This window comes from Electrophorus electricus, chromosome 19 (assembly GCF_013358815.1).
Source record: "Electrophorus electricus isolate fEleEle1 chromosome 19, fEleEle1.pri, whole genome shotgun sequence".
Classification (NCBI taxonomy): Eukaryota; Metazoa; Chordata; class Actinopteri; order Gymnotiformes; family Gymnotidae; genus Electrophorus; species Electrophorus electricus.
Genome location: NC_049553.1, coordinates 15,307,062 through 15,332,055, shown reverse-complemented (window position 1 = coordinate 15,332,055; position 24,994 = coordinate 15,307,062). Strand labels below are relative to the sequence as shown.

At 43.7% G+C, this 24,994-nt stretch overlaps 2 protein-coding genes across 3 annotated transcripts in view; both read right to left on the bottom strand.

Moving 5' to 3' along the window:
* The window catches only part of tbc1d14 (TBC1 domain family, member 14), a 22,068-nt gene extending 18,678 nt beyond the window's left edge, over positions 1-3,390 (bottom strand). For both annotated transcript variants that reach the window (XM_035519716.1, XM_035519717.1), the window contains exons 1-3: positions 3,338-3,390; positions 2,832-2,979; positions 54-705 (exon numbers count right to left, since the gene is read on the bottom strand). In XM_035519716.1, the coding sequence (XP_035375609.1) occupies positions 54-705; positions 2,832-2,931 (752 nt within the window). In that variant the 5' untranslated portion in view covers positions 2,932-2,979; positions 3,338-3,390. The remainder of the gene's footprint in view (positions 1-53; positions 706-2,831; positions 2,980-3,337) is intronic.
* A 4,477-nt stretch (positions 3,391-7,867) lies between these two features.
* On the bottom strand, positions 7,868-23,103 carry kiaa0232 (KIAA0232 ortholog). The gene is made up of 8 exons (XM_027027358.2): positions 22,970-23,103; positions 17,486-18,039; positions 15,619-15,765; positions 14,351-14,420; positions 14,175-14,262; positions 10,700-14,045; positions 8,851-8,959; positions 7,868-8,441 (listed from the first exon to the last, which is right to left on the bottom strand). Exons 2-8 carry the CDS (start codon positions 17,699-17,701, stop codon positions 8,425-8,427), a joined length of 3,993 nt encoding a protein of 1,330 aa, XP_026883159.2. The 5' UTR covers positions 17,702-18,039; positions 22,970-23,103; the 3' UTR covers positions 7,868-8,424.
* Between the last annotated feature and the right edge of the window lie 1,891 nt (positions 23,104-24,994).

Here is a 24,994-nt window from a genome sequence, read left to right as displayed (position 1 = left end):
AAACTGTGAGGACGAAAGCAGCTTCCGTCCGGGACACGATCGCGTGTCGTTACCTGCTCAGGAAGTTCAGAATGGGGCTTCTCTTCAGCTGGACCTCCTGGGCCATCGGCGCAGCAACAGGCTGTTGCCCGGGACTCCAGTTGCCTCCAAGCAGATTGTTGGGGGGTGGGAGCGGAATATCACTAAACCGTGAGCCGATGGCGGCGGCATCATTGTTCTCAAATGTGACGACAGCGCTGGAGTCAGACGTGATGATGAAATCAGCCCCGTCGTCGTTGCCGAGAGACAGCGTAGCGGAGAGCTCCGTGCTCAGGCTTGACACGCTGCAGATGGACACGTCGTCACTGCGGTTCAAAGCTCCACCCCCACCCATCGGTAGCCGGGTGGCAGCACCCCGGGCGAACGTGGAGGCCCTGGGCGGGCCGCCATGCTCTGGCTCCAGCGTCAGGGTCGCGGGGGCGTCCTCGCCGCTAGACGCTTGTACACGGACAGCCTCTGGAGGGCTGATCTCCAGTGTGGGGATCCCTGAGTCCTGGGAGGTCAGGCTATGTTGGTCCTCCTCACCACAGGGGGCACTGCAGAGCAGTGCTGGCCTGTAGCTGGTCAGGCAGTAATGAGGCAGGGGACTGAGAGGCGTGCTGTCATGGTTTGGGAGATCTGGGGTGTGGAGTCCCAGCGGAGACCCGTTCTCAGAAGCGTGTAAACCTACAGAGGCATGTTCATAAGGCCTTGATGAGCTGGACTTTCAAAAGGTTCATGATTGCACAAAAAAAAAACAAAAAAACACCTGTTGTGTTACCAATTAAAATTACGCAGTGCACAACCAGAACTGTGTTAAAGTACAAAAAGAAGAAAATGAGGATTTGTAAAGCTGGTGACCCTTTTTGTTTGAAGGCACATTAGATAACATTTTCCAATAGGCCATGACAACACAAAAATATACAAGACAATATAGTGTACTAAAGGCCTAACTGGGAAGTAACTGAAGAGCCTCACAAAGCCATAAATAATACAATTTATCAACCAATCAACCTACCAACCAATCTGACATCTGCTACCAGTAAACTATGAGAAAAAACATGCATTTTTGAACACCCCAGAACACCCAGAAGATGACCACCACCCACAGCCTCACATGCTTTTTGCTGACGGTCTTTGGGCAGTAGTGCGTATACTGTGGACTAGAACACAGGCACACTGGCACACTCAGCACTCGGTACCACACTGATGTGCTCGGTCAGGGGGCGGGAGCAGTACATTCAGGCAGTACATTCTGCTCCGGCGTCCTGCAGGGATGAAGTCCAGTGCAAAAGGCTATTTTGTTTCTATAACCACTGACAGCACTCAGATGGCCACTTCCTAATGAGGTGTCGTGGCAAACCATGTGACTGTTTTATTTTATATATAGTGTCACATGAACAAACTGATTCAGAAATTACGATCTTATTTCACTTTGTAATTTCTCGTCGAGCAGCGCCTGGACTAGAAATTCAAGTTCTACTTAACCAGCGCAAAACTTCGCTGCCCAACCCGTATGGCAAGAGGGGACGTGGACATGCACAGGGCTACTGTGAGACAAACCTTCCAGTAGCAGGGCTCCAGATACACTTCACACTCATCAGTGGTGCCAGTCAAGCCCCTGTGAAGCACCAGGTCTCGGCGCCCAGGCACGGGTACCGTCTCCCTGGTGGGGGTCACCACGGTACTGACTGAGCATGTGGATATCACAGAAGGCTCCAATGTGCAAACAAGCCCTCAGGCCAATCACAGGGTGGGTTCTGATGTCTGCTGACAGTATCCTACTACACTGCAGATGCCCCAAATAAGTTCTGTGTGGAAATGTTAATGAATCATAAAAAACATGGCTTAAGTAGCACAGGACAGCCTTTAACACGATCACAAAGGATCCCCACCTCGTTTGATACACGTGGATGTATATAGCAAATCTACACAAATAATTATACATAACACAGTATGATATTCTGTGCTTAACATGCAGTTCTGTCCTACGTAGCATGGAGCCAGTGGTTGACCTGAGTCTTGGGGGACTCCCTAGACAACGCCACATTAGTGTGAGCCCTGCACCGACACAACCTGTCCCAGGTCACATACTACTGTTTTCTTTCCATCTGCAAAGCTGCAGGGAGTTTGACAAGTCTCAATGGGTCTGATGTTTAGAGACACACGTCACGAGGATACATTTTGCTCCAACGAACATAACCTTTGTAGTGAGACTCAGGGAACACCTTAGTTGTGTCATTGACAACAAAGACCCGAGAATACTAACACACTGAGCTGTGTAAAACAAATACTTTATACAGGTGTGTTAGGGGAGGGAACACACTCGAAGTGTGACCTGAAAGGCTATGGACAAACATCTGAACTCTCTCAACTTCCACAGAAAGACATCTGATATTCTAACACTCAGGCTCTAAGGACACCTAAGCCACACAACTCTATGGACTTACATTTAAGTGACTGACAGTTTACTTGTGTGGTTTCATTTCTTGTTTACTGTGCAAATGTGCCTGATTTCCAGTGGCCTGACGGTGTGTGTGTGTGTGTGTGTGTGTGTGTTTGTGTCTTGGTTTGTTTGTTTAACTGCACATGCCCGCAGTTAACATTACGTCATCATGGGACAATGACATTTTAAAAAGTCAAAGTTCTGTGAATGTGCGTCAGAGTGCATCGCATGTCCGTTTATCAAATGACGTTTACACATAAATCATCGGCGAGCGAAGGAAAGCTGCTTTTGTCCAGAGCGCGACACACACTCCTGCGACCCCTGCAGCCTGACGCACACGTCTTCAGCGCACCTGTTGCGTCCTTACCTGCTCTGCTGCCAGAGGTTTTGCCAACATCGGACTTGTCGACCGCATGTGCCATCTTCCGCCACGGGTCTGCTACAGGTGGAAGGAGGGGTCCGCACATCGCTTCGGTCGGGGCATGCCAACGGGAACTGACCTTCCTGAGTCAGACCTTTAAAATGCACAACAGCCCAGCGTGAACTTACCAACAGGAGACAATATTCCACTTCACCCTCGACGTTTAGTTAAAGGAAGACTCAAACGACGCTCGCCACTCGAGTGAAACTTGTAGGGGAATGAATAACCTATTCCAAGATTCACTAAAGGTAGCTTCCATCCTTCACGAAGCGCCCATTAACGTAAGTGAACTTAGTGGCTTCCGCTCAGTGCTGTTTACGGTTACATGTCGCCCTCGTGTCCAGCTTGACCACTGACCCAAACACCGACTACTCCTAAACACCCTCCGTGTGAAGGGACTGCACCACTCCCGGTCACACCAACCTCCCGCATAAAGACACAAAGTACGCTACCTGCTCAGACGCGAGCGCCGCCATTTTAACACAAACTTCCCCGTGCAGAGCGCAATGCAACCGAGCCCGGAAGCGCGCGCGTCCGTAGGTGTACCTGCCCGCGGGTGCGCGAGACGGCAGGGCTCGCTTACGCGCTCCACGGAGCACACCGGCTCGCGGATATCCCCGGACGTGCTGTGGACTACACGAGCTACAGTGCGAGGGAGTTAAAGGTGCGCGCCGACATTTAGAGTGTTCCCATTTCGTCACGTTTATAAAGTCAAGCTCTTATTGTTGCTACTCTATTCTCTCTTATGTTCTCCATCCTGTGGTCTGGATGTGAAGTTTAAAGCATTCAAGCAGGTATATCAGCGTGCGTGGACAGATCTTACTCCGCGCAGGACCCCCGAGTCCACGTTACAGTAACCAGCCCTGAACCTGGGTAACCAGGGATGTTTGTGTGTTTTACCGTTCATCTCACATAACTAAACGAATCTGAAATAAAATTTCAGAAAGTTACATTTATATTACACGCTGGGATAAGGGCCTGTAGCAATCAAGGAAGAATCTATATTGTCTGTGAGACATATATGAGACACCCTATGCGAATATTCAATCAATTCATCAGTGAATGAAGTGTGTAGGACAGGTGGAAGCCCCTAACGCAGGGCCCAGGTGCACTGCTGGAGATGTAGCCCACCTGATGCACAGCTGGACCTAACACCAAGACACTGAAGGTTGGCTCTAAACTCTGGACTAGACGTGGACATCCCTGCTCCGATATACCGGATTGGTTTTGCTTCTTTACGAGTGCAAGATGCCAAATGTTTCATAGCCACAGCAACAGAAACACCAGTGTTCATTTGCCCACGGTCTGCTGCTCCTGACCAATCGGCATGTGTTCTCTCTCACCCTGTTAACAGACCTGAGCGCACAGACTCAATTACCAGGCGATATGTAGGACTCTCAGAAACATGTAGAGGAACTGGAAGAGTGAAACTGCCAGAAAGACTGACAAGAGTATGTGGAAGTGTTGTCCTGTACGCACATTACATTTGTATAGCGCCTTTCTGACTCAAGGACGTGTGACAGATATTAGCTACTACAAACACTCACACACCGATCCAGACAGTGGAAGTGCTATACTCTACTAATACTCAGAACTGGGGATGCAGTCTTGCTCCTGGGGGTCTGTGCACTGGAGACCAAATCCAAGCCCCTAAAACAACTGGGCCAGTTTGACAAAGTCTTCGAGAGAATGATGAATCTTACAGTAGGCCTTAATTGTCCAGCAGTATTAAATGGTAATGTGGCTTTATGTGACGGGTCTGCCTTTGGCGATCAGGACCTGAAGAAGCAGTCCTGTGGTTCTAAAGCTGCTACCATGCTCTCGCCGTGTTCGTCGATGAAGCCTACTTTAGAGAACTGGGAAGAAAGAAACAAACAAACAAAAAAACTGGACGTGAACAGTACGGATTTCGAAAGTGCTACTTACTAAGCGTTATGCGCCGCATGAGTTTTCACACTTATTTCAACAACACCAGAGCAAATATACTCAATCCTTTATTAGAGATTTAGAAACTCAACAATGAAACAAAAAAAAAAATTTTTTTTTTTGCTCGAGATGTACATGGAATTAGAAGGACGCTACCACGTCAGGGATTTGGGGATGGTGGCACTGAGCTGATGGTTCAGAACAGGGTTGGACGGGAGACTGTGGAGGGGCTTCAGCAGAGGGGGGCTACATGAGACGATTACAAAAAGGTGGAGGAACACTAAGAGAAGGGGGGAAAAAAAATGAAAAAAGACGGCGACATCTCAGGCGGCCAGTGTGACCCGGCCCAGCCTCGGCGGCCTCTCCCGCTGTAAACACGATGATTTGTGAAGCGTCCTCCTCCCAACACAGACAAAGCCATGGAAAAGAAAAAGATGACAATACCTATACACTAATCCAGTCTCCCACAGAAACAGGTATTTGTTACATTGTGGTCTCTCTCAATGGTACGGTAATGTTTTTAATCCCCCCCCCCCCTTTTCTGAGGACCCACATATACTCTCCCCCCCCCACACACACGCAAAAACCAGCAATACTTAAAAGCAAAAGAAAATATTTTTGCACTCTTTAGGTTTCTTCTATTTTTCAAGTTTTTTTTTTTTTTTTTTTTTTTTTTTTTTGCAGTTTAAGCAGAGTAAAACAGGGACTATGGTGAAATCAACAGAACAAACTCAATGAACGCATGCATCACTTTTCTTGTCACTGAAACTGCTCATTAATTAAACCCCTCTTCTGTAAACCTCTTTTCTCAGATGTCTGTTAGGCTGGAAAACAACAAATATAAATAAAATGCTTATTTAGAATCATCTGTGTGTTATAATACTGGTACCATCTATGGAGAACATTTGTTAAATCTACTGGGGCATTCATTTGTGACAGTGTCACAGAACTAACCCAGCATCTTCTGTGCTAAACAAAGCATTCTGATGAATAAGGATCAAGCAGTCTTCATTCATTAAATACCAAGTGTGAACACATGTTTAATAAATACCTACAGGGTCTGTGGCTATGGTGCCAATGCTCTTCAATGTGCAAGATGCATTAGATGAAACGTTCTGGCTCTCCAGACCTCTGCAGCCTTAGATCTGGAGGACAGAGTTGGCAGAGGGAGGTGGCCTTTGCACATCAGTGAATTATAGTTTACTCCTACACCCACCAGGAGGCGCCATCATAAAGTAAAGTAATATGCACACCAATAGCTCCTGGCTATAAAATTGCCAATTTTAATATCATTTGAGTTTTTAGATAGGCTCTCTGCTCTCTGTGTAGGAACATGCAGTGGAACTGGAGCAGAGAAGCAGTCAGACAGCCTGACAGACATCGTCCCCAAAGCAATGGCCACTAGTCCCGTGACGTGTGGACACCAGGGCCATCAGAAAAGAACAAGTTAACTAGCACATGTAAAGACATTTTCTGTGAGCCAGGTGGGAACGACATGTTTTGTAATTTGTAGTGTACAGATAATTGTAGTTTGTATTTAACCTCTCAAAACAAATGTGTCCCATTTTCTCAAACTTCCATTTGCATGTCAGTACAAACCAAGAAAGCAGTTTCAAGAGCTGATATTAGGCAGCAGTCATTACAGACCACTGACTCTGGCGAATTTGAACAATTATTTTTGGAATACGTTGGCCATTAAACATAACTAATGTCTTTGCATTCAGAGCAAACATTCACTCTACAAAAAGGGTGCATCTAATAAGGTTCTGTGAACAGATTGTGAATACACTGGCAAACAAGAAAAAATAATAATTAGAGGGGAAAACAGGTCACTTCTAAATACAAACACCATGTCGGACATTTTCTCTAACTGTGTGTATCTTTCTGTACATCAATACATTTGGAACAAACTCCCAATTATCTAATTTCTATAGGTTTGTAGTGTTTCTTCATTCTCCCTGTCCTGTAAAACATGAGGTATCCTGCCAATGGTACAGATCTATAACAAAACCAACCAAAATGCAAAAACACCCCCACAAAACCAAAAACAGTAGTCACACCAAAAATGTGCTACGACTTTGAACTACCAGAGGGGAAGTAAGTACATTAAACAGTAAAGAGGCAGAAAAAAAAACCACACACACACAAAAAAAAAAAAAAAAAAAAAAAAAAAAAAAAGGAAAAAATAAAAGAAAGAAAAAACCCAAGCCGGTTAAAGCATGAACTCCCCTAGCAGTCACACATTTGACTCATTTACGTTTTGGGAAGAACATAAAAAAATAATAATAAATTTTAAAAAGATTTCAATCATCGATGGTCTTACCCTCTCCAGCTCAACAAAGAATTACACAAGCTACGATATGGCAACACCACCCATCTGAACCTGCTACTAAGTGTTTTTAAACCATCTCTAGCACCAGTTGTTCCGTGCTACAGAATTTAAAAAAAACAAAAAAAAAACAAACAAACTCTCTCTCCCTCTCTGGTGTCCTTTACAACTTTTGTGAAGTCGTCTTATTATTAGGTCAAATCATGAATGAAAGGTTGAAAAATCTAGCCGCTTAGTTGATTTTATAAACACACCAATGAATTTACATCTTCTAAGAAGCATCATGAATGCCTGAAGTATAAGATGCAGTTATATAACCCAAACTCCTAAAGGGATGGAACCTGTTCCTGTTTTCTAGATACTTCCCCCATCACCCTACTCAAACAGATACTATGTTCCAGGAAAAATTATATCTGGAAAAAAACAGATTTAAAGCATCCTTTCCCCCCCCCCCCCCCGAGGGGACAGGAAAATGTTTTGTCTTCATAGGACAGATCATCTAAAGAACATCCACCAGAATACACACACACACACACACACACACACACACACACACACACACACACACACACACACACACACACACACACACACACACACACACACACACACACACACACACACACACACACTAAAAGATGACAAAAATAAATACATTTTAAAAAAGGACATCCTGTGGGTCTAAGACAAAATGAGGGGTTATGGGGCTTTTCCACCTTTTGTATTGTTTTTTTTTTTTTTTTTTAAATGGCAGGTGGGTCATTGAGCATTTATACTCAAATATGAGGTGTGTGACTAGTGTGATGAACAAACAGTGGGACACCACTGGGGGGGAAACCTTACAAGGGGCTCAAGTAAAGATGGCCTTTATCACCCAACTCTGTACTGACTACTAAAGATCATTCTCATCATTCTTATCTCTTAACTGTCTTATCTCTGTCAAAGCTGATTAACACTGGAATACACTGCCTTCAAAGAAATCTATAATGAATGCGCTCAGACACAGCCCCCCACCCACCCCCAACGCCTCCCAGATATTTTAGTTTCAGGCTAACTGTGTTAGCCACCAAGGGCTGGGGTGAGCAGAAACATGGGGCAGGGTGGGGTGGGAGTGGTCATAGGTGTGAAGGACCCCTGTGCACTGAGGGGGCCAGCTGTTCTTTCCCCTCCTCCTGTACTGGGTGTGTGGTGGAAAACTGGACGGCGAGGAGAAGGAGGAGGGGTGGGCGGAGCCCACACAGCTCCGCCTTTCTTTCCCGATGCCCCTGCAGTGAGCATCATGCATCACATGTTACTGCTTCCTGAAGAGTGAGAGATAGGGAAGATGGATGCGAATTAAAACATTTAATAATGAGTGTTCCCCATAACAGTAAAGCAGCCAGTGGATATCTGTCCTGCAGATAGCACTGAGATTCTTAGCAAGTGTGTCCTGTTGATTTTTCAGAAATCTATGCTACAAATATGAACACTTTATTTAAAAAATAAAGTTGGACTTCACTGAAAACCATGCTCATTATATTTATCCATTCCCCTCTCCCCATCCTTTCTTTTTTGGTGTCAGTGATTGAAGCTCCAGAGCGCCTCATGCAGGATAAACTCCACTTAGCCAGGATGACCCTTCTTAAGTGTCCTACAAGGTTAAGACAGCACTGATGGACTGGGAGAGGAGGCATTTCTGCCACCCGTGCACTCACAGTCTAGTCCCCTTACCTGTGCACTGTGATCCTGCAAACAGAGAGGAGCACAAGGTGTTCTGCCACCAGCAGTCAGCCTGCTGGACACCCGTTACACCCTGCTCTCCGAAACCCAACAGTGGGAACTGAGGGAAAGACGAGAAGAAGCAGGAAGACTGGAATTAGGCAAAGGAACTTTTCCAATTCAGAACCCAAGAGACAAAGCAAATCTGCAACAGATTATGGAGGACAAAGTCCCTGAGAAGATTTTATCAGCAAGAACCCTGCAACATTTTAGCATATGAATCATTATTTATATCAGTCAAAATTAAATGAGAAAAATATACATCAGTGCACATATTTAAATGTAACCACTTGAGATGCCATGAAATCCTAGTCTGAGCAATTCTTGATCCACACACATTTTACACAAACAGCAACTACTTCTCCCAATCAGAGTGCCACTCAAACCCAAGAACTGCATTTGCAGGATCAGTTCTAGTCAGGGCCAAGCACATCCCCTGGAATCTTAAAATAAATGTTTCAGACGTAGATTAGGAGAACAACGCTGCATTTATAACACCAGACACCTTTACACGCCTCTACACAAGGGTGTAGTGTGAATTATGACATTTTAACATATTTCTTTTAGATTTCCTTAACTGACAGTTGTGTAGCAAAAACCAATCATTTAAATCTAACTGTTTGCTGTTGCTTAGGCTCTCATAAGTTTAAGTGGACAACCAAACTTGCTAGTGTGTCCTTACTGCTACGCTAGACCTGTCATATACCTGTCCAGTGCTAACTTGGTAGACCTGTCACTGTTTCTGCTGAGCTTGCTGAGGAAGCGGCAACGAAACAAAATGGCTTTTACGTGGGAGGAGCCAAGCACAGGGTAGGGCAGGAACCAAACACACTGGAAAAAGACAACTATTAACATTTTAAAATCACCAGGACGCAGAGCATGTTTTGTCCTTGAGGTCCAACACCCCCTTAAGCCCACGCCATAGTGTGAGGACTTGGCAACTGGGGTGACACTATGGTTATTCTGCTCAACTCCAGCACCAGAGGGCAAGAGCACTACACAGATTATGGGATGAATAAGCAAAAGTAGAATGGGAATATCAAAAAAGCTAAAACTAGTGTAGTGTGATTTTCTTTCAGAACAGCAACTGCCTGCCTACAGCTTGGGTCGCAGTGTCAAAAGCCACATTACTGCAACAAAGCAATACTGGAAAATACAAATATGTTAAACTAATTTATAGGCTTAATTGTTGTATGTTTAGAGTCTGATCAGAAAATAGATGTGATGTGTCATGATTTGCGAAGTATCAAATTCAATACATCTTTGGCAAACTTATTTGCATTTCTTGTGCTAGATGGATAGCTAGATACATAGATATCAAAAGTCCAGCTTTCTTTTTAACCCTGTATGATTTTTTTTGTTGGTTTGCATCCCTTACATTTTCACAGACTGCAAGAACGTGACTGCTGTCTTATAAGAGAGTGGTGAAAAAGAAAATTACAGCTGCCTAAATAATCCAATTTTTAAAGTGCTACCTGTTCTGCAGCTTAGTTATTTATTTGCAGCCTCCTGAAGAGCACTGAAGACTTTGCTATTCTTCCATAAGAAACAGTAAATACTGACAAGTTAATTCTACTTGGCTGGGAGTGACTCTAAATAGCCCAAAGGACACACATGGAATTATTGTTTTTTATTGCATTTCACTGTACACACTGGTACGATTAGAAGTGATACCTGTGCCCTGCACAGTACGTTTAGACAACCAAATGACCTAGATCTGAAAATTATGTGCATGTACACTTTGCAAAAAGTCTCGTTTAACATCACCCAAGCAAAAACCTGCATAGTGACACTCACTCACCTCATGCAAATCAGGACCCGCATCATATGATTTTCCAAATTCAGGAATTTCACTTTCCCGGCCACACCTGCAAGCCTCAGGTCCTGCGCTGGTTTCCTCTATTTGAGGTGTGTCCACAGGGCCCTCCACACAAGGGCTTGCAGCTGGCTCTCCTGCAGTTTTGCAGTCTAAACAAATCTCCCGCTCTGCATTTGGCAGAGACACAGCACCACCCTCCTGCGAGTCCAGTGAAGTCTGAGCACTCTTCTCCATGCCAGACTTCTTTAATCTAGGTAAGAATTTACCAGACTCCAGTTCAGACTTCCCATAGTAAGGGCCCTCGCACTCTGCGTCCTCCTCGAGGGGTTTGAGGTCTGCCTGTGGGTCATCAAACAGGTCTGTCTGACCAGAAACAGGAAGACTCATTTCTTCTTTTTCAGACTCTGCGTCCGATACACTGCACCAACCCGGAGATAGTTCGGAAGCAGATATCGGCCGAAAGTGAGTCCTTGGAGATATACGGATGGCCCGGTACTGAGTACGGTTCATGCCATAGAACCGCGGGCAGAAGGGCTCGCTGTCTGAGTCCGAGCACAATATGGACTTCGGCTTGAACCCTGGGCTAAACGAGGCCATGTCCTCTGGTTCAAAGGAGCATTCAACATGCAGGACCTGGGAAAAGGGGTTATTCAGGTCCAAGGACGAAAATGGGCACTCTAGCCCCTGCTCCTCTCCGCAGTAGCCTCCGCAGGATCCAAGTAAATCTTCATGGAAGATAACAGAAAATCCCTTATTCAGTCCATCGCCTGCCCCTTTGGTAGCCTGATCGTTCTGTCCAAACGACACTAGAGGCCTCCACAGGGGCTTATGCCCCGGAGCAAAGCAGCTGCCTGTGTTCATGAACACGTCTGTTCCTGCGATGGTGACCACATCAGAGGAGGATGACGCCGCGCACTGCAACAAGCTGCCGCAGGTGTCTCCAGGTGGAACCAGCGCCCACTCCTTCTCACTGCCTATGGTCTTTAGCTCTCCATACACCCCTCCAAGGATAAACGATGTGCCACTCCTCTCAGAGTACATGTCCCAAGGCCTAGCAGGTGTCGTATAATCCCCTCCATCCATTTTGGAGACTTTGCTTTTGGCCAGGCCTTGGTCCTCTTTCTGGCCCTCCCAGAGGTGGTACTCTGAACGCTGTACAGCCTTCTTCTGGATGGGCTCATCCTTCACCTCTACGTCGAGACAGCAGCAGCACTGGTAGCTAGGGGTCTCCTCCGAAAACAAGTTCTCGCCTGCTTTCTCCATTCCAAGAGCCAATACACAATCTTTGTCTCCAATAGCCATCCAAATGTCTTTTATTATTCCTGAGCTGTAATCATCACTTTGTTGGTTTGCATCATCTGAGAACAAAACAGTGTTGTACTGTTTGCTCTCATCCTGCTCTAATGCTATTCCACAAACAGACTCCAGTTTAGATACCTTGTTGAAGGTCTGGTTGGACATCGTGCCTACACTCATTTCATCCTGCTGGTGACTTGGGTTCTCCTGCAAGAAATCCAACAGCTCCTCGTCCATGTACACTGCCGGGATGGGAGGAATAACGCAGCCGACTTCCTCGCTGCCAAACTGAGCTGACTCGTCCAGCTGAGCACCAATTTGCTCACTGTCTGAGCGCGTCTCCTCCGAGTGGGACCACGGACTGCAAGTCCTCGTCGACAGGTTGGAGCATTGTTCAGTTTCATCAAAGGCACTGTTTTTGGTCCAAATTAGCAAACGGGACTGTTTGTTTCCAAGGGGGTCGAGACAGCTATTCAAGTCCATGTTGTCACGATTCTGTGTGAGCGGGTCACAATGGAAGGGGAAAGCAGAGCTGTCACACTGCAGCTCAAAGAGCGAGAAGCAAGTGTTGAGGGCCGATGTGCTCCCGCAGGCGTCCATGGGATGGAGCTCCCCAAGAGAGCCAGGCAGCCTGCTCATGTTAAATGGGACACTGCCCAACACTGGGGACAGCCGAGCTGGAGAGTCTCCAGCACAGCTCTCTGCTTCCAAATCCTCAGAGCTAGAAGAGGAGTAGCACTCCCACACATGAGCTATGTTCTCCATATCCTGTGTGAGGGTCACGTCAGCTTCTGAAGCTCCAAGAGGCTCTCCTTTTATTGCACTTTCCCCTTGCAGCTCAAGGCCGTCTAGAAATATACGACACCCTGCCTCAACATCTCTTGGCTCATTGCTCTTTTGTCGAATCATGTTCAAGATACGACTCTCGTGTACTGCATCTGAGGCACTAGGATCCAATATGGATTGATAAATGTCAACTTCATAGAAGTGAGTGAATTCGCACAGATGCTCATCATCTAAATCTTGACCGTCCTCAGGAGGAAGGCAGCTTGAGATCCCGTTCAGTTCTGCGGCCTCCTCTTCTCCTTCACCAGACACTTCGACAAAGTGCCCATCCACAAATGTACCTGCCGCAAGGTACGCTCTTTCAAACGAAGAGTTGGCAATGCAGATCCCATGCATTCTCTCCGACAAACAGTCCATGTCAACAGACATGGTCAGGTCACTGGGGGAGGCTTGTTTGCTTCTGTATTTCGTCTCCAGTTTGCTTCGGCTAAATGGGACAAAGTACTCAGAGATGGGCTCCGTGTACCAAAGGGGTTCTTCCATATATTCCTTGTTGGTACCAGCCTCACCTCCAGACTCCTTTGCCTCAGCCCAGCTGGGATCTTTACGAATCTCCCTTAATGACCTCTTGCCTTTTTTCATGTAGTGCTGCTGCTGTTTTGAAGGGCCCTCACTAGCGCTAAAAACACTGCCGGCATTTCTACGTTCCTCTTTGTCGATAGCCTTCAGTGCCAGTTTCACCCGACCACTGCTCCGCCCCTTTTTGCTTCTGTTGCTGACCTCGCGGGACTTGTGCCTGAACCTGACCCCTTTGCTGCCTGAGGTTTTCATGTCACCATGATTGCCGCTGGAGCTTGAGCCACCCTCACTGGAGCCGGAGGACCAGGATCGGGGGCGGTGCCCCATATCAGATCGATTTCTGGTCTGCCTCTTATTTTGAGAAGCAGCCTGGTCCTCAGACACCCCAGTCGCACCACCATGGTATCGGTTCTCCTTTTCCTTCTTGCTGCGGCGCTGTTGGGTCTTCTCGTTGGTCGTGGTGGTGCTCAAGACATCAGGCCCTTTGGCCTTGAAGACCTCACCCTCACTGGTGCAGTCTTTCGGGGATGAGGTATCTGTGCTTGTCTGAGGGGCAGCAGATGAGGTTGAGCTGGAATATGTGCATGCTTTAGACTTATTCCACACAGTCATAATCTCTTGGAGACAAACAGGTTTCTCAGACAGAGGTGGAAAGGCTTCATAGTACCTTGAAAATAAAAATCACAAGAAACATGCTATGAGGTTGTAGGAACCACAGTTTTTACAACTATAACAGAACTTAACAGCATTCATCATTACCCTATAATTCATTTTGTGTGTATAAAACACTCCTTACATTTCCACCTGGTCTTTAGAAGATGGTGATTCAGCCAATTCAGGAGACCGCAATTCATCAGGCTTCTTGGTCGTTTGCTTTTCTTTTTCTGTTACACCATGAATCACATAGTTAGTTAAGCAAGGTTTATGGTGCAGTGAGCAGCAATTCAGCATTAGCTGGAGAAAGCAGCAAACCTTTCTGCTTGTTCTGAATGTCCTTGAGCTTAGAGCAAAGCTCCTCAACCAAGCCTTCAATTCCAGAGTTCTGAGAAAAGAAAAAAATTAAAAATAAATAAAAATAATCATCAAAATCACCACACTAAGGTAAATCACTCAATCCTTTGTCTAAAAAAGCTAAAATCAGCTAAAACAAAAAGACATCTATTGTTTATGGGCAAAGTGCTGACCAGAGCTAGGACACACCATGTAGCACCAGTAGCCGCAGCAATCTTGACCATGACCATGCAAATTTCAGATACAAGGACCCTAAAGAAAATATACATATAGTGCTGCTTACTAAGACACAGAAAGCACGGCCTGGGTCAGTGACTTGGGTCACGCACATATCATTTTTCAACCCTCAATAAAGGGCATTATAAAGCAAACTCATTGAGGTCCATTTTGGGACAGTCCAGACAATACACGAACAAACTATGATGCATGCAGGAGTAGCAAGCCATTCTACGCAGTTCTAAACTACATTAAACTAAAACAATCCCACTAAAGATCCTTCTGTAAATTAAGATTTCTTATCATGGCATTAAAAAAATAAAAAGTTCATTTTGCAGCCCTCTGCTGGGTCTTTCAGCATTGTGCCAGTAGCAGGCAGCTGTATTCTAGTCTACATACTGTAATCAGGCAGTGAAAGCACAGCACCCCCTAGAGGGCTTCCTGGTGTTCTTCGCTGACCCTCCCCATATAAATACTGCAATCCCACCTCCTCCACTCAGCAGAACTAACCTATATAAAATAGAACCCTACTTGTATTAACACATCACCAATATTTCAGTTGCAAAACTGTTTATCACAAAGCAAAGGTTTGAGAATTTTAGAGATTTAATCCATGATTTTTCCATATTGAAAGGCAAAGTCAATAACCATCCTTATTTCCTGATGTGTTCCTCCAAAATATCAAGTTGTCTGATCCCTGTTGTCCCATCACTAGACAGTGTGTTTATTGTCTAGTTTATCTTTATTTGCAGAACTCCCAGCACAGGGAACAAAATTAGCCATTGATAATTGTTTTCAGAATTTGAGTAGATAAATCAGAAACCTTTAGCATGTCATACATTAAGGATGAACCCAATATCAAAAACAAGTGTACTTCTTTATATTTAAAAATAAACAAGTCATGCAACTAAGGCATACTTTATCAAATGGACAAATTCAAACACTGGGTAGCTGTGGACACACTGGAAGATCAAGAAAACACCTTCAAAGTAAGCCAATGCAGAAGGTCTTACTTCATCAGAAGCCGAGCGCAGGCACCGTACAGCAGCTTGCTTCTTCATCTCCTCCAGGCTCAGGTCGCCCCCCCCCTTCCTCCTGCTGCTGCTCTTCCCCAATTTCTTGCCTGCTCCCTTCTCCCATCCCAGGAAGATGTCATTCTCCTGCAACAGGAGGGGCACAAAAAAAAAAAAAAAAAAAAAAAAAAAAAAAAAGTTTCGTATGGCCTTCACAACATAACGTAACCTTCACAAAGTAACCTTCAGGGTTGCAAACTCCTGAAGAGGAAGCAAAAGTGATGAGCTCAAAACAGAAACCAAATCCAAACTTCTGGGTTCTTCTGGGAGGCATTATATTTCTGAAGTGACCACTGATCTTTATTAAAGAAATATGAATTAAAACAAAATTTGACAATTATGGTAAAATTGGTCAAACTATTGCTGAGTGTCTAACAAGAACAAGATATCCAGGGAGGAGAGAGGGGCTTTTTATCCAGGCTTGCTTTTACCAAATCCAAAATAAATCCAAGTAGTTGTGAATGAAATCCAGGATGAGTCTCTCTCAGTTAAGTCAGTCATTTTCATCTTTAATAGATTCACATCAGCCTAAAGCAGGCAAATGTGGGTGCAACTTGCTGAATTTCTTTGGTATGCTTGCCAAGTTACAAAATGCCGTAAAGGACAATATAGCTAAGGGATCAGTATGTAAATGTTATTTAGCTAAAATGTACTGAATAAAAATTAGTTAAGTTAAGTTTGTTGTCTGGTAATAGTAATCAACACAAACCTTACATTTACGTGCACTGGTATCAGCCCAGGTTTATGTTCGAGGTTATTGGGCTAGGTTATGGTTGACAGCAAGTGTTATGCTTTTAGTTCAAGTATGATAGACATTTGGTCACAAATGTGTAGCAATTGAGTTGATCTAATCAAAGAAGGAAGCTAAAGTTGTTACATAGCAGTCCCCACCCCACATTGCAGTGCCAAAGGTCTTCTGATGGGGAAGCACGTTTGCTCTCAAGCGTGAAAAATGATTTCACTGGACGCTACTCTGACAGACCCAAGTTGTTCATGCCATGTAAAAAAAAACAAAAAAAAGTGGCAGCCATATATTTAAATACCAAATAAAAAAAAAACAAAAAAAAAAAAAACACACAAAAAAGGAATTTTTTGTAAATCCGCCTAACCAAATGTCTCTAAAAGTGCCACCGTATCAGTTTAATTTCATATACATTTACCAAAGACACATCAGTGTTTTAAGCATTCAACTCTGTGCTTTCAGGAAGTGACAGTAAGCTGTGTAAACTCCTCACAGGCCCATAAAGATAATCTGACACAGTCTTCTTCGAAGTGCACAGATGAACAGGCTGTATATGTGTCTGAACATGGGCCGAGGTGCCAACAGCCATGATCTGACAGTATGAGGACAAGTGTTGTACTGTGTTGAGCTTTTCAGGTCATTGGCAGAGCTCGTGAGGATCGGTTACTGACATCTTGAGGAGATGCAGGTGCAGATATCTCAGCCTGGCTGGATTATAGACAGTGGAATTATAAAGAAATATTTTAAGCTGTTTCTGATTCAGTACGGCTGGCATACTAAACTGTATTTGTATATATATATTTTTTTAAATCGTAGTTTACCTGTCATTTTTTGCTTATTCTGCATAATGTCATTATCATGGATGTCACCAAGAGCTTTACATATTATACAGGAAGTCACCAACAGCTTTACACATTACACATTTGAATATGAAACCAGAAACTGGCTAAAAGATTCATCAATTTAGTTCCTGCTGTTCATATAACATCAGTTACAGGATTGTTAAAGTCCAGGGACACCTTTGAACAGAGATTACATTTGAGCTGCCAGAGACAAGATGCACACCTGGTCTTGCAGATCGTAGTCGTAGCTGTCGTGCAGCAGGAGGCTGAGGACATATCGAGTGTAGATCATCGCGTCTATGCCGCATTTCTCCAGTTCCTGGCCCAGCCAGGTCTGCACCGGGCCCAGGGACGGCAGCAGGGACATCTCCGACAAGGGCGGCCACGAGACGCGCTCAGGGGGGGCACGACCGGACGACTCTCCGTTCACTGGACGCATGGGACTCTAGGTGGGAGCCATCGGCATGTACAGGGGCATTCTCCCAGGCAGGCTTTGACAGGGCAGGAGGGGGCAGGCTACAAAGGGGAGGAGTCAGCCAAGAGGGTGGAGTTCACTCCAGTCGGACGGACAAGAGCGCTCTACATGTAGGACCATGTAGTGTTTTTTGGGTGGTTTTTTGTTGTTTTTTTTAAATATGCTATTAGCAATGGAGAGGTGCTCTAGTCTTCAGGCATGGTTTAGACAGCTGACAACTGGCAGCTTAGAAGAGGACACTGAGCATGCTCAGTTTTAATCGGAGATCTTCATGTTGCAGGAGAGCTGGCTCCAGGAATCACCTGAAACAAAGCAGAGCACTTGTAACTGTCTACACTCTAGTACTTAGGAAAGCAGATTAATTCTATAAGAAAGAGACCATCCGTTATATAGTCCAGCCTATTTAAATATCACTCAGAATCTGCCACATAACCCAGCTTCTTGAAATGCACATTCGCCCTATTAACACACTTAAACAGAACAAACCTAATCGAAGGTTTTTACCTTGCAAAGCAATAAAAATATATCTGTGTGACACCGAGTCTAAATATTAAATTGTGACCTCTACAAATTAACAAAATTCCAGAATTTCACCTAATCCTATAGACTTGACTATAGATCTTTGAAATGCTCTGAAAATAAATTCAACTACCTTCTTTTAAATGCCAAAATACTTAGCCTTAGATTTACCTTTACAGCATTTAGATTACAGTTTTATCCAAAGCAACTTACAATTCTGACTGAACACAACTTGAGCAACTGAGGGTTAACGGCCTTGCTCAGGGGCCCAACAGTAGCAACCTAGAAGTGGTGAGACTTGAACCTGAAATGTTTGGGTTTTTTAAGGAAACTCAAATTTTGACACTAGATTTGGCGTTTTCATGGAGTAACTGGATAGTGAAAAAATCGTTGCCAGTTTCATGGTAAACCATGTCTTTTTTTTTTTTTAAGTTAGTTTTACTGTTTCATATTTTAATCATTAAAACTGTGGTTGATTATATTGGTTTGAAAACTAAGTTTTTCCATTAACCAGAGGTAGCCACATGTGGATGAGGCACTTCATGCCCACTTCAGATGGGGTTTGTTCAACAACTGTGAAAACATGGCGGAAGTCCGCAACAGAGCTTTGGAGACTCTTCGATCTTCTAAGAAGACTAAAGCTGCAATATGGTCTTGAAACTGGCAAAATTTTAATCTCTTGGTTTGTCCATTAGCAAATGGCTTGCCCCCCAAGAATGAATCTGTGTACACTTGTATTTGTATATTCTTGAAACAGACATCCATTTAGACCAGTTTTTTCTTCTGCTGGATTTATGCCTGGATTTTCAGGCATAACTATAGACTATTCAGTATATAGTTGAACTCTTACAAAGTTAGTCAATTTTGCTGTCAGGGGGAACTGAATGCTGGAAAACAATGCTATTTAATTTGCCTTCTTCAACATAACCGTATGCTGAAAGCACCAACATTTAGAAAGCATGTACAAGCTGACTCGACGCCTGCCTTTGTGCTCAATTTGCAATGAATAACATCCCTTGCATCTACACTCAGAAATGTGCGTCTTCTTTACAAGCTTCTTTATGCAACTAGAGCCATGCCTAAGCTGCTGGACGAGGTAGCTTAACTTTTGTAAAAAGTTTTAAAACGCAAATCTGCACTTAATTTTATAATGTTTTTGTCGCCTTATTTATAAATGTTAATTCATTTCAACAGACAGATGTAGCAGGGTTCAACAGGAACTTTTCCCTGCAAATTGATAGGTCAGGCAAATGATCGGAAAATTTACCTAAACAAATCTTTACATTTTAAAGTGTTATTCACATATAAATAAACTAATATATTTAGTTAAGGTTATTTATTTTTAAATAAAGCGTACATTCTCAACATACTTTCACTTATTTTGTTGTAAATAAGCAAAGGTTTCATAAACATCTCTCTTAACCCTGTGACAAGCTGTTGTGACTAACTTGGTCAACTTGGAACCGGCTTCACTGTTTCTGTCATATGCACATGTCCAGTGGTCCAGACACACTAGTGGCTTTTTTGCTGCTATATGAATTGTGAAAGCTTTGTCGAGCGACTCCTAAAATTTGTAGTTCCGACAAAAGAGAGTCTTGTTACAAGCTGTGCAGAACATCTCAGGTACAGAGGGGTCAGAAATTGCCCCATAAAGCCGTGGACTCTGTTTCATATTCTGAAATATTTGGTTTGTTTTGACTGGATGTGGGAATTGAATAAGACCATTTTTCTGTATGACAAGGGGTTAAATATTCAAATAAATTGAGTTTGGTATCAGTTACGTTGTTAACACATTGCGTGTCCACCCAAACATGAACTGGCCCAACCGGGCAAGTGATTTTAGTGCTGCTGTCCTGACGTCACGTCTTACTTGCCCCAGCATTAGTTACTGTTGAACCCAGTGTAGGCTAGATTATGACCTCATTCCAACATGAGAGTTAGCAACAACAGTAATAGGCCAAATAACAACAAACAACATGACCCACAGCAGAAACTCTATACTCTGCATTAATGTCCAAAATCAGAAACGCTATACTTTTCATTCATGTCCAAAATCAGACTCTATACTCCACATTCACGTCGTACAGCAGAAATGCTATACTCCTCGGCATTTATGTTCAGCAGGGGAAACACTCACTTCTACTTTTTTCATGGGGTCACCGTATATGCTTAAATGCTAGGCTATATAAAATGTGTGAGTGCAATAATAACACCAATATTACTATATAATAATACTATAGAATTAGAACTACTATAAAACTATCGGTGTGCAAGTGATTGTAAAAGCTGATATATGTCTAAAGTGTCCTAGAGTTCGAGAAAAGTGCTACATAAATGTATTATTAATACTTTCTGAACATTTTCAGCAAATTTTAACAATACTGCAATAATACTGATATCATTTTGACCCAATTTGTACTCTATATTCATGTCTAACAAATAACATTCAAAAACAAACAATAATTAAGCAGTACAATAATAATTCTGTTAAAGTCAGCAAAACAGTGCTGTGAACAGTATATAAACCAGAATAAAACAGGAAAGTAATAAAATAAAGTAGTTTCAATCTAACAAACCATATTTCCACTACACCACATAGGGATGCATGCATACTCAACACACTCAACTAGTTAGCATCAGTAACCTATGAATCGACAGGGAGATAGTGACACCCCCCACAATGGGAGCATTACCAATGTCCACTCTAGTGGAGTCCAAACCTGAGACTATAGGGATTATCTCACAGGAGATAATTATATAGGATAATGACCTGTGAATAACAAAGCACATTCCATACATTATCAGCACAGCCTGATTCACTAGGTCACTAATAATCAGCATTTCAAAAGAGAATTCCAACGCAATCCCTGGCGGGAGATCAGATAACCCCGCATCCCCACATGTTTATGTCGATTTTTTTTTTTAAACTAAATAAAAACCGATGGCATTCTGCCAAGTGATTAACACATTCAAAGTAATTGTTATATTGTTAGAGCGAACACACTGCCAAAGGGGTAGCTTTCATTACATGATGATAACATTGACTAAAGATTGGTCTTGCACAACTTTTTTTTTTTAATCGTTGCAGCTTGTCTTCCTTTCCTGTGACGCTGAGGGGAAAGTACAGCTGTCATTAGAGAGTGTGGCTGTCACTCACTCAGTAACGCGGACACGTTTTAGGAAAGCTTTCTCACACACCAATAAGCCAGATAAGGAACTTCAGTGTCACAACAGTTCTGCAAATGAAGTTACGGGTCTTTTTAGGTGCGCAGCTGAATTTGAAATGCGGTTCATAAGTGATAAATAGGCCTGTCATGACAACAAATATTTTACCATCTATGCAGGTTTGCTTGGTGTATTCTCAGCCCTTTAACTGGCCTCCAGATCAAAAGGCTATCCTGTAAAGTGCCAATTATAAATTGCGATATAAATGAAAAAGTGATAAAGCCATGCAGAATAGGGTGCCCTTGACGTATGCCCTTTCGCACTGTTGACTGTGTGAATATATGAACCGAGCTAGCACGACGTAGCCATTATGGTGCGGAGTTATTTATAGGTTAACTAATGTTAGTTCAGCGTTGCAGTTTTCAAGCAGGAACAGGACATCTTGACGGCGTGAGCTGGAGAAATATCTTCCCACTGCGTGGGCAAGCGGGTTTTCTCGTGGCCAAAACACGCCAGTAATCCTTATTGGGCAACCCGCGAACAGCCCGGAGAGCTGACGTATTTAGCTGAAGACACCGAGCTAGCCAGGTTAGCTAGCCCACACCGCCAACAAGCTCAGCAGCTACTCTCCACTGCAGAAAACATTCAGGAATATTTGCGGATTTATTTTATTGCTGGCTGACAACTTTGGGAAACGGTTAGCTAGCGAACTATCCAGTCATGGAGGGAGAAATCCGACAAAACTAGCCAGCTCTCCTAAGCATGTTAAACCGAAACTAGACAGGAGCAAAAACAACCAGAACAGCAATTCAACTTCCTCTTTCTAAAGGCATCGTTTTACTCGCTGGCTACACACTAAAACACGAGCGGCCGGCTACCGTCCACTTTCTCCATCACACACAACGTTACGGCTTAGTATGATTCGCCAACAGTGGGTTAGCTAGACAACGTTACATGCAGCTGTATTAGATCAGACTTTAGACTAATTATACAACACTGACAGTACTGGCCTCGATTGTCCAAGCCAAATTAGCTGGCTAACGATATACCGCAGCCTGTCTAGCCATCAGTACAACTGTCACTGATATTAAGTACCAGTCGCTGTAGCCGTCAGCCAGACGCAGCATGTAAACAGCAGACAGAGATGGTGGAAGTTCACAACACGGTTTACGCCATTACTGTAAATCAGCTAAGCTAACTAGCTATCCCAGCCAACACGGGGCCTAATTCCTCCTCCTACCCACTCACTGCCAAGCGATCGCTTCATTCAAGTAAGAATGCTACAAACCCGCATAATAACCTTCAACTACGAACATACAGACACACTGAACGGTAGTTTTATCGTTCAGGCTGGGTTCGGTTCATCAGCTGAAGGAGGAGGCGGAGCTGGCCCCGCCGGCCGTTAGCCAAGTTAGCTTAGCGTCGGTGAAGCCAAGAAAACGGCACTGGAAGCGCAGCGAAACACAACACAGCCAAGAGACAAACGAACGCCAGTTACACGCCACCGCCAGTCCCGTCAGGTGCGCATGGACGAACGTATACTCGTACCTGCCGTCACTCGACGCCGTTGGGAAACGAGCAGGAGAAGCGGCAACTTCTCTCCCGCTGCCGTTCAGAGCTCGAGCTCCGCAGCACCGTCACGTACGTCGCGCGCCCGAGCGGCGACATACCACAGCGGCCGCGTTTTTATCGCGGGCCGAGTCAACAGGCAACGGTTGCCATGGCGGATCTGTCGCTGAGGCGTTCGCACGTTCACACGGCCGTTCAAGGTTGAGCCAAGATGGCCGTCGAGGCGAGTAGCTTCTGTCACGCGCCTCTTTTTTAGCCGTCTCCGGGCAACAAGACGAATCGCTACCGCCCTACTAATCAGAGGCATTATGCTTCCGCGTCGGATTGCATCAGAGCATTAAGTAGTTCTTGTTGTGAAATCATATTTTCCACGGCGATCACTTTAACTTTACACGTTAACTTTATTTTTGCTGTTAGAGATTATTTGGGCAGACATCTCTGATGTCTATGAGTTTGTGAGATTCGAGTTGTCTTAAACTGCGAAATGAAAAAGTGGGGCATTAAGGCGTTCAACGGCACTTACCGACAAGTTTTGATTAAACAGCCTCCATTCATAAATTTCTTTACGCTCCAGAAAGCGCGTATAAAATTGACACGGAAAAAATATAATAGTGAGCTATGCAGCAGCACGATCAGTTGTTGATACTGTATAAAGAGTAAATCAGAGTGACGATACAACATATTAAGACACATTTAGATTTTTAATTCAATTAAAGATACGATAGTACAAGTGCAAACACCCAAATGAACCGCGGAGCCTTGTTTTGGGCTCATTGCTGTTCGGTGCTGCAGTAAAGTAATTTATGCGATTTCATCTGCCGCTTTACGTAAGTAGCTCTTCAGTGCTGGCATAAAAAAGGCCACACAGATGTTGCTTTTAAAATGAAGTTTTCTAGCTGGCTACGCTGTTCTTCTGCCCTTCTCAGCCAGTTGAGTAGATTGAACTATTTTAGATTCAGATATGGATGCACACCAGCTCAGGAAAATGACAAGCCTTGAAAAGCCAGAGTAACCTAGACTGAACAAATGTTTTAAAATAGAAAGCGGAACAAATAAACATAACAAAAAAGAAAAAAGAAATATGGTCACTGAATAAAAAGTGTTTTTAAAATCATAGAATAATAAGACCTAAAGCTATCACAGACTTACATTTTGGCCCTTTTGTAAAAAATTATCATTCATATCATATGTCAAATATATATATATAAAACAAAACACATGTCCTCATAGGTCAGGCATATGACATCAAGTCAGTGCAGGAGACTGAGTTTCTCAGATTAAAATCAAGATAACAACTTGTCAGGCATGTCATGAGAGTGTTTTTTTCCTGATTGGATTGGATGAAATCCTAGATTAAGAGTACATCACTCATCATGCTCTGTAGCAGGCTAGGAGGATAATCTAATCAACACTGAACTGTCATAGTGAGAAGTCTTCCGCAGTTCAACGTGAAACAGAAATCCAACACATTAAGGTTATTTAATGAGATACTTGGGTGACAAATAATAATTAAACAAACAAATAATATACAATGACTTGATTTTTCCTATTTGCATCTGGTTTGCTCAGTAATAATACTTCTTAATATACAATTCCCAAAGCAGGAAAAAGAATCAACACAAACAGCATTAGCAAGAGCAGGAGGAGCAGGAGAACATTGTTGTTTACATCATCCAACCATGCTGAATTTCCCAAAATCTCTTTTGTGAGACAAAAGGTCCCTGTCTTTTTTCAGTGATAGGCCTTGTGTTTTTGTATTTTTGTATTATTATTCTGCTTCCATAGAGGTGTACTGGTTACATCAACCTATAGGGTGGTGTGTAATTTTAGAGGTATTACCCCTTAAGGTGTAGAATGTATGTGAACAGCTCCTCAGTCCATAACTGCTGTATTTGTGTGCTGTCTATACATGCTGCAATTCGCTGTAGCAACGATCAAACACTGCTTTGTTTTGAATATAACCATAAACCTAGCACGACCTGGCAGAAATACGTTCAGATCCTT

Coding starts and splice junctions, on each gene's coding strand:
- kiaa0232 (XM_027027358.2), bottom strand. CDS start 17,701: ATGCGTCCAGTGAACGGAGAGTCGTCCGGTCGTGCCCCCCCTGAGCGC. Junction 14,421..15,618: donor TGCGCTCGGCTTCTGATGAA/GTAAGACCTTCT, acceptor TTCTTTTCTCAG/AACTCTGGAATTGAAGGCTT. Junction 14,263..14,350: donor CATTCAGAACAAGCAGAAAG/GTTTGCTGCTTT, acceptor ATGGTGTAACAG/AAAAAGAAAAGCAAACGACC.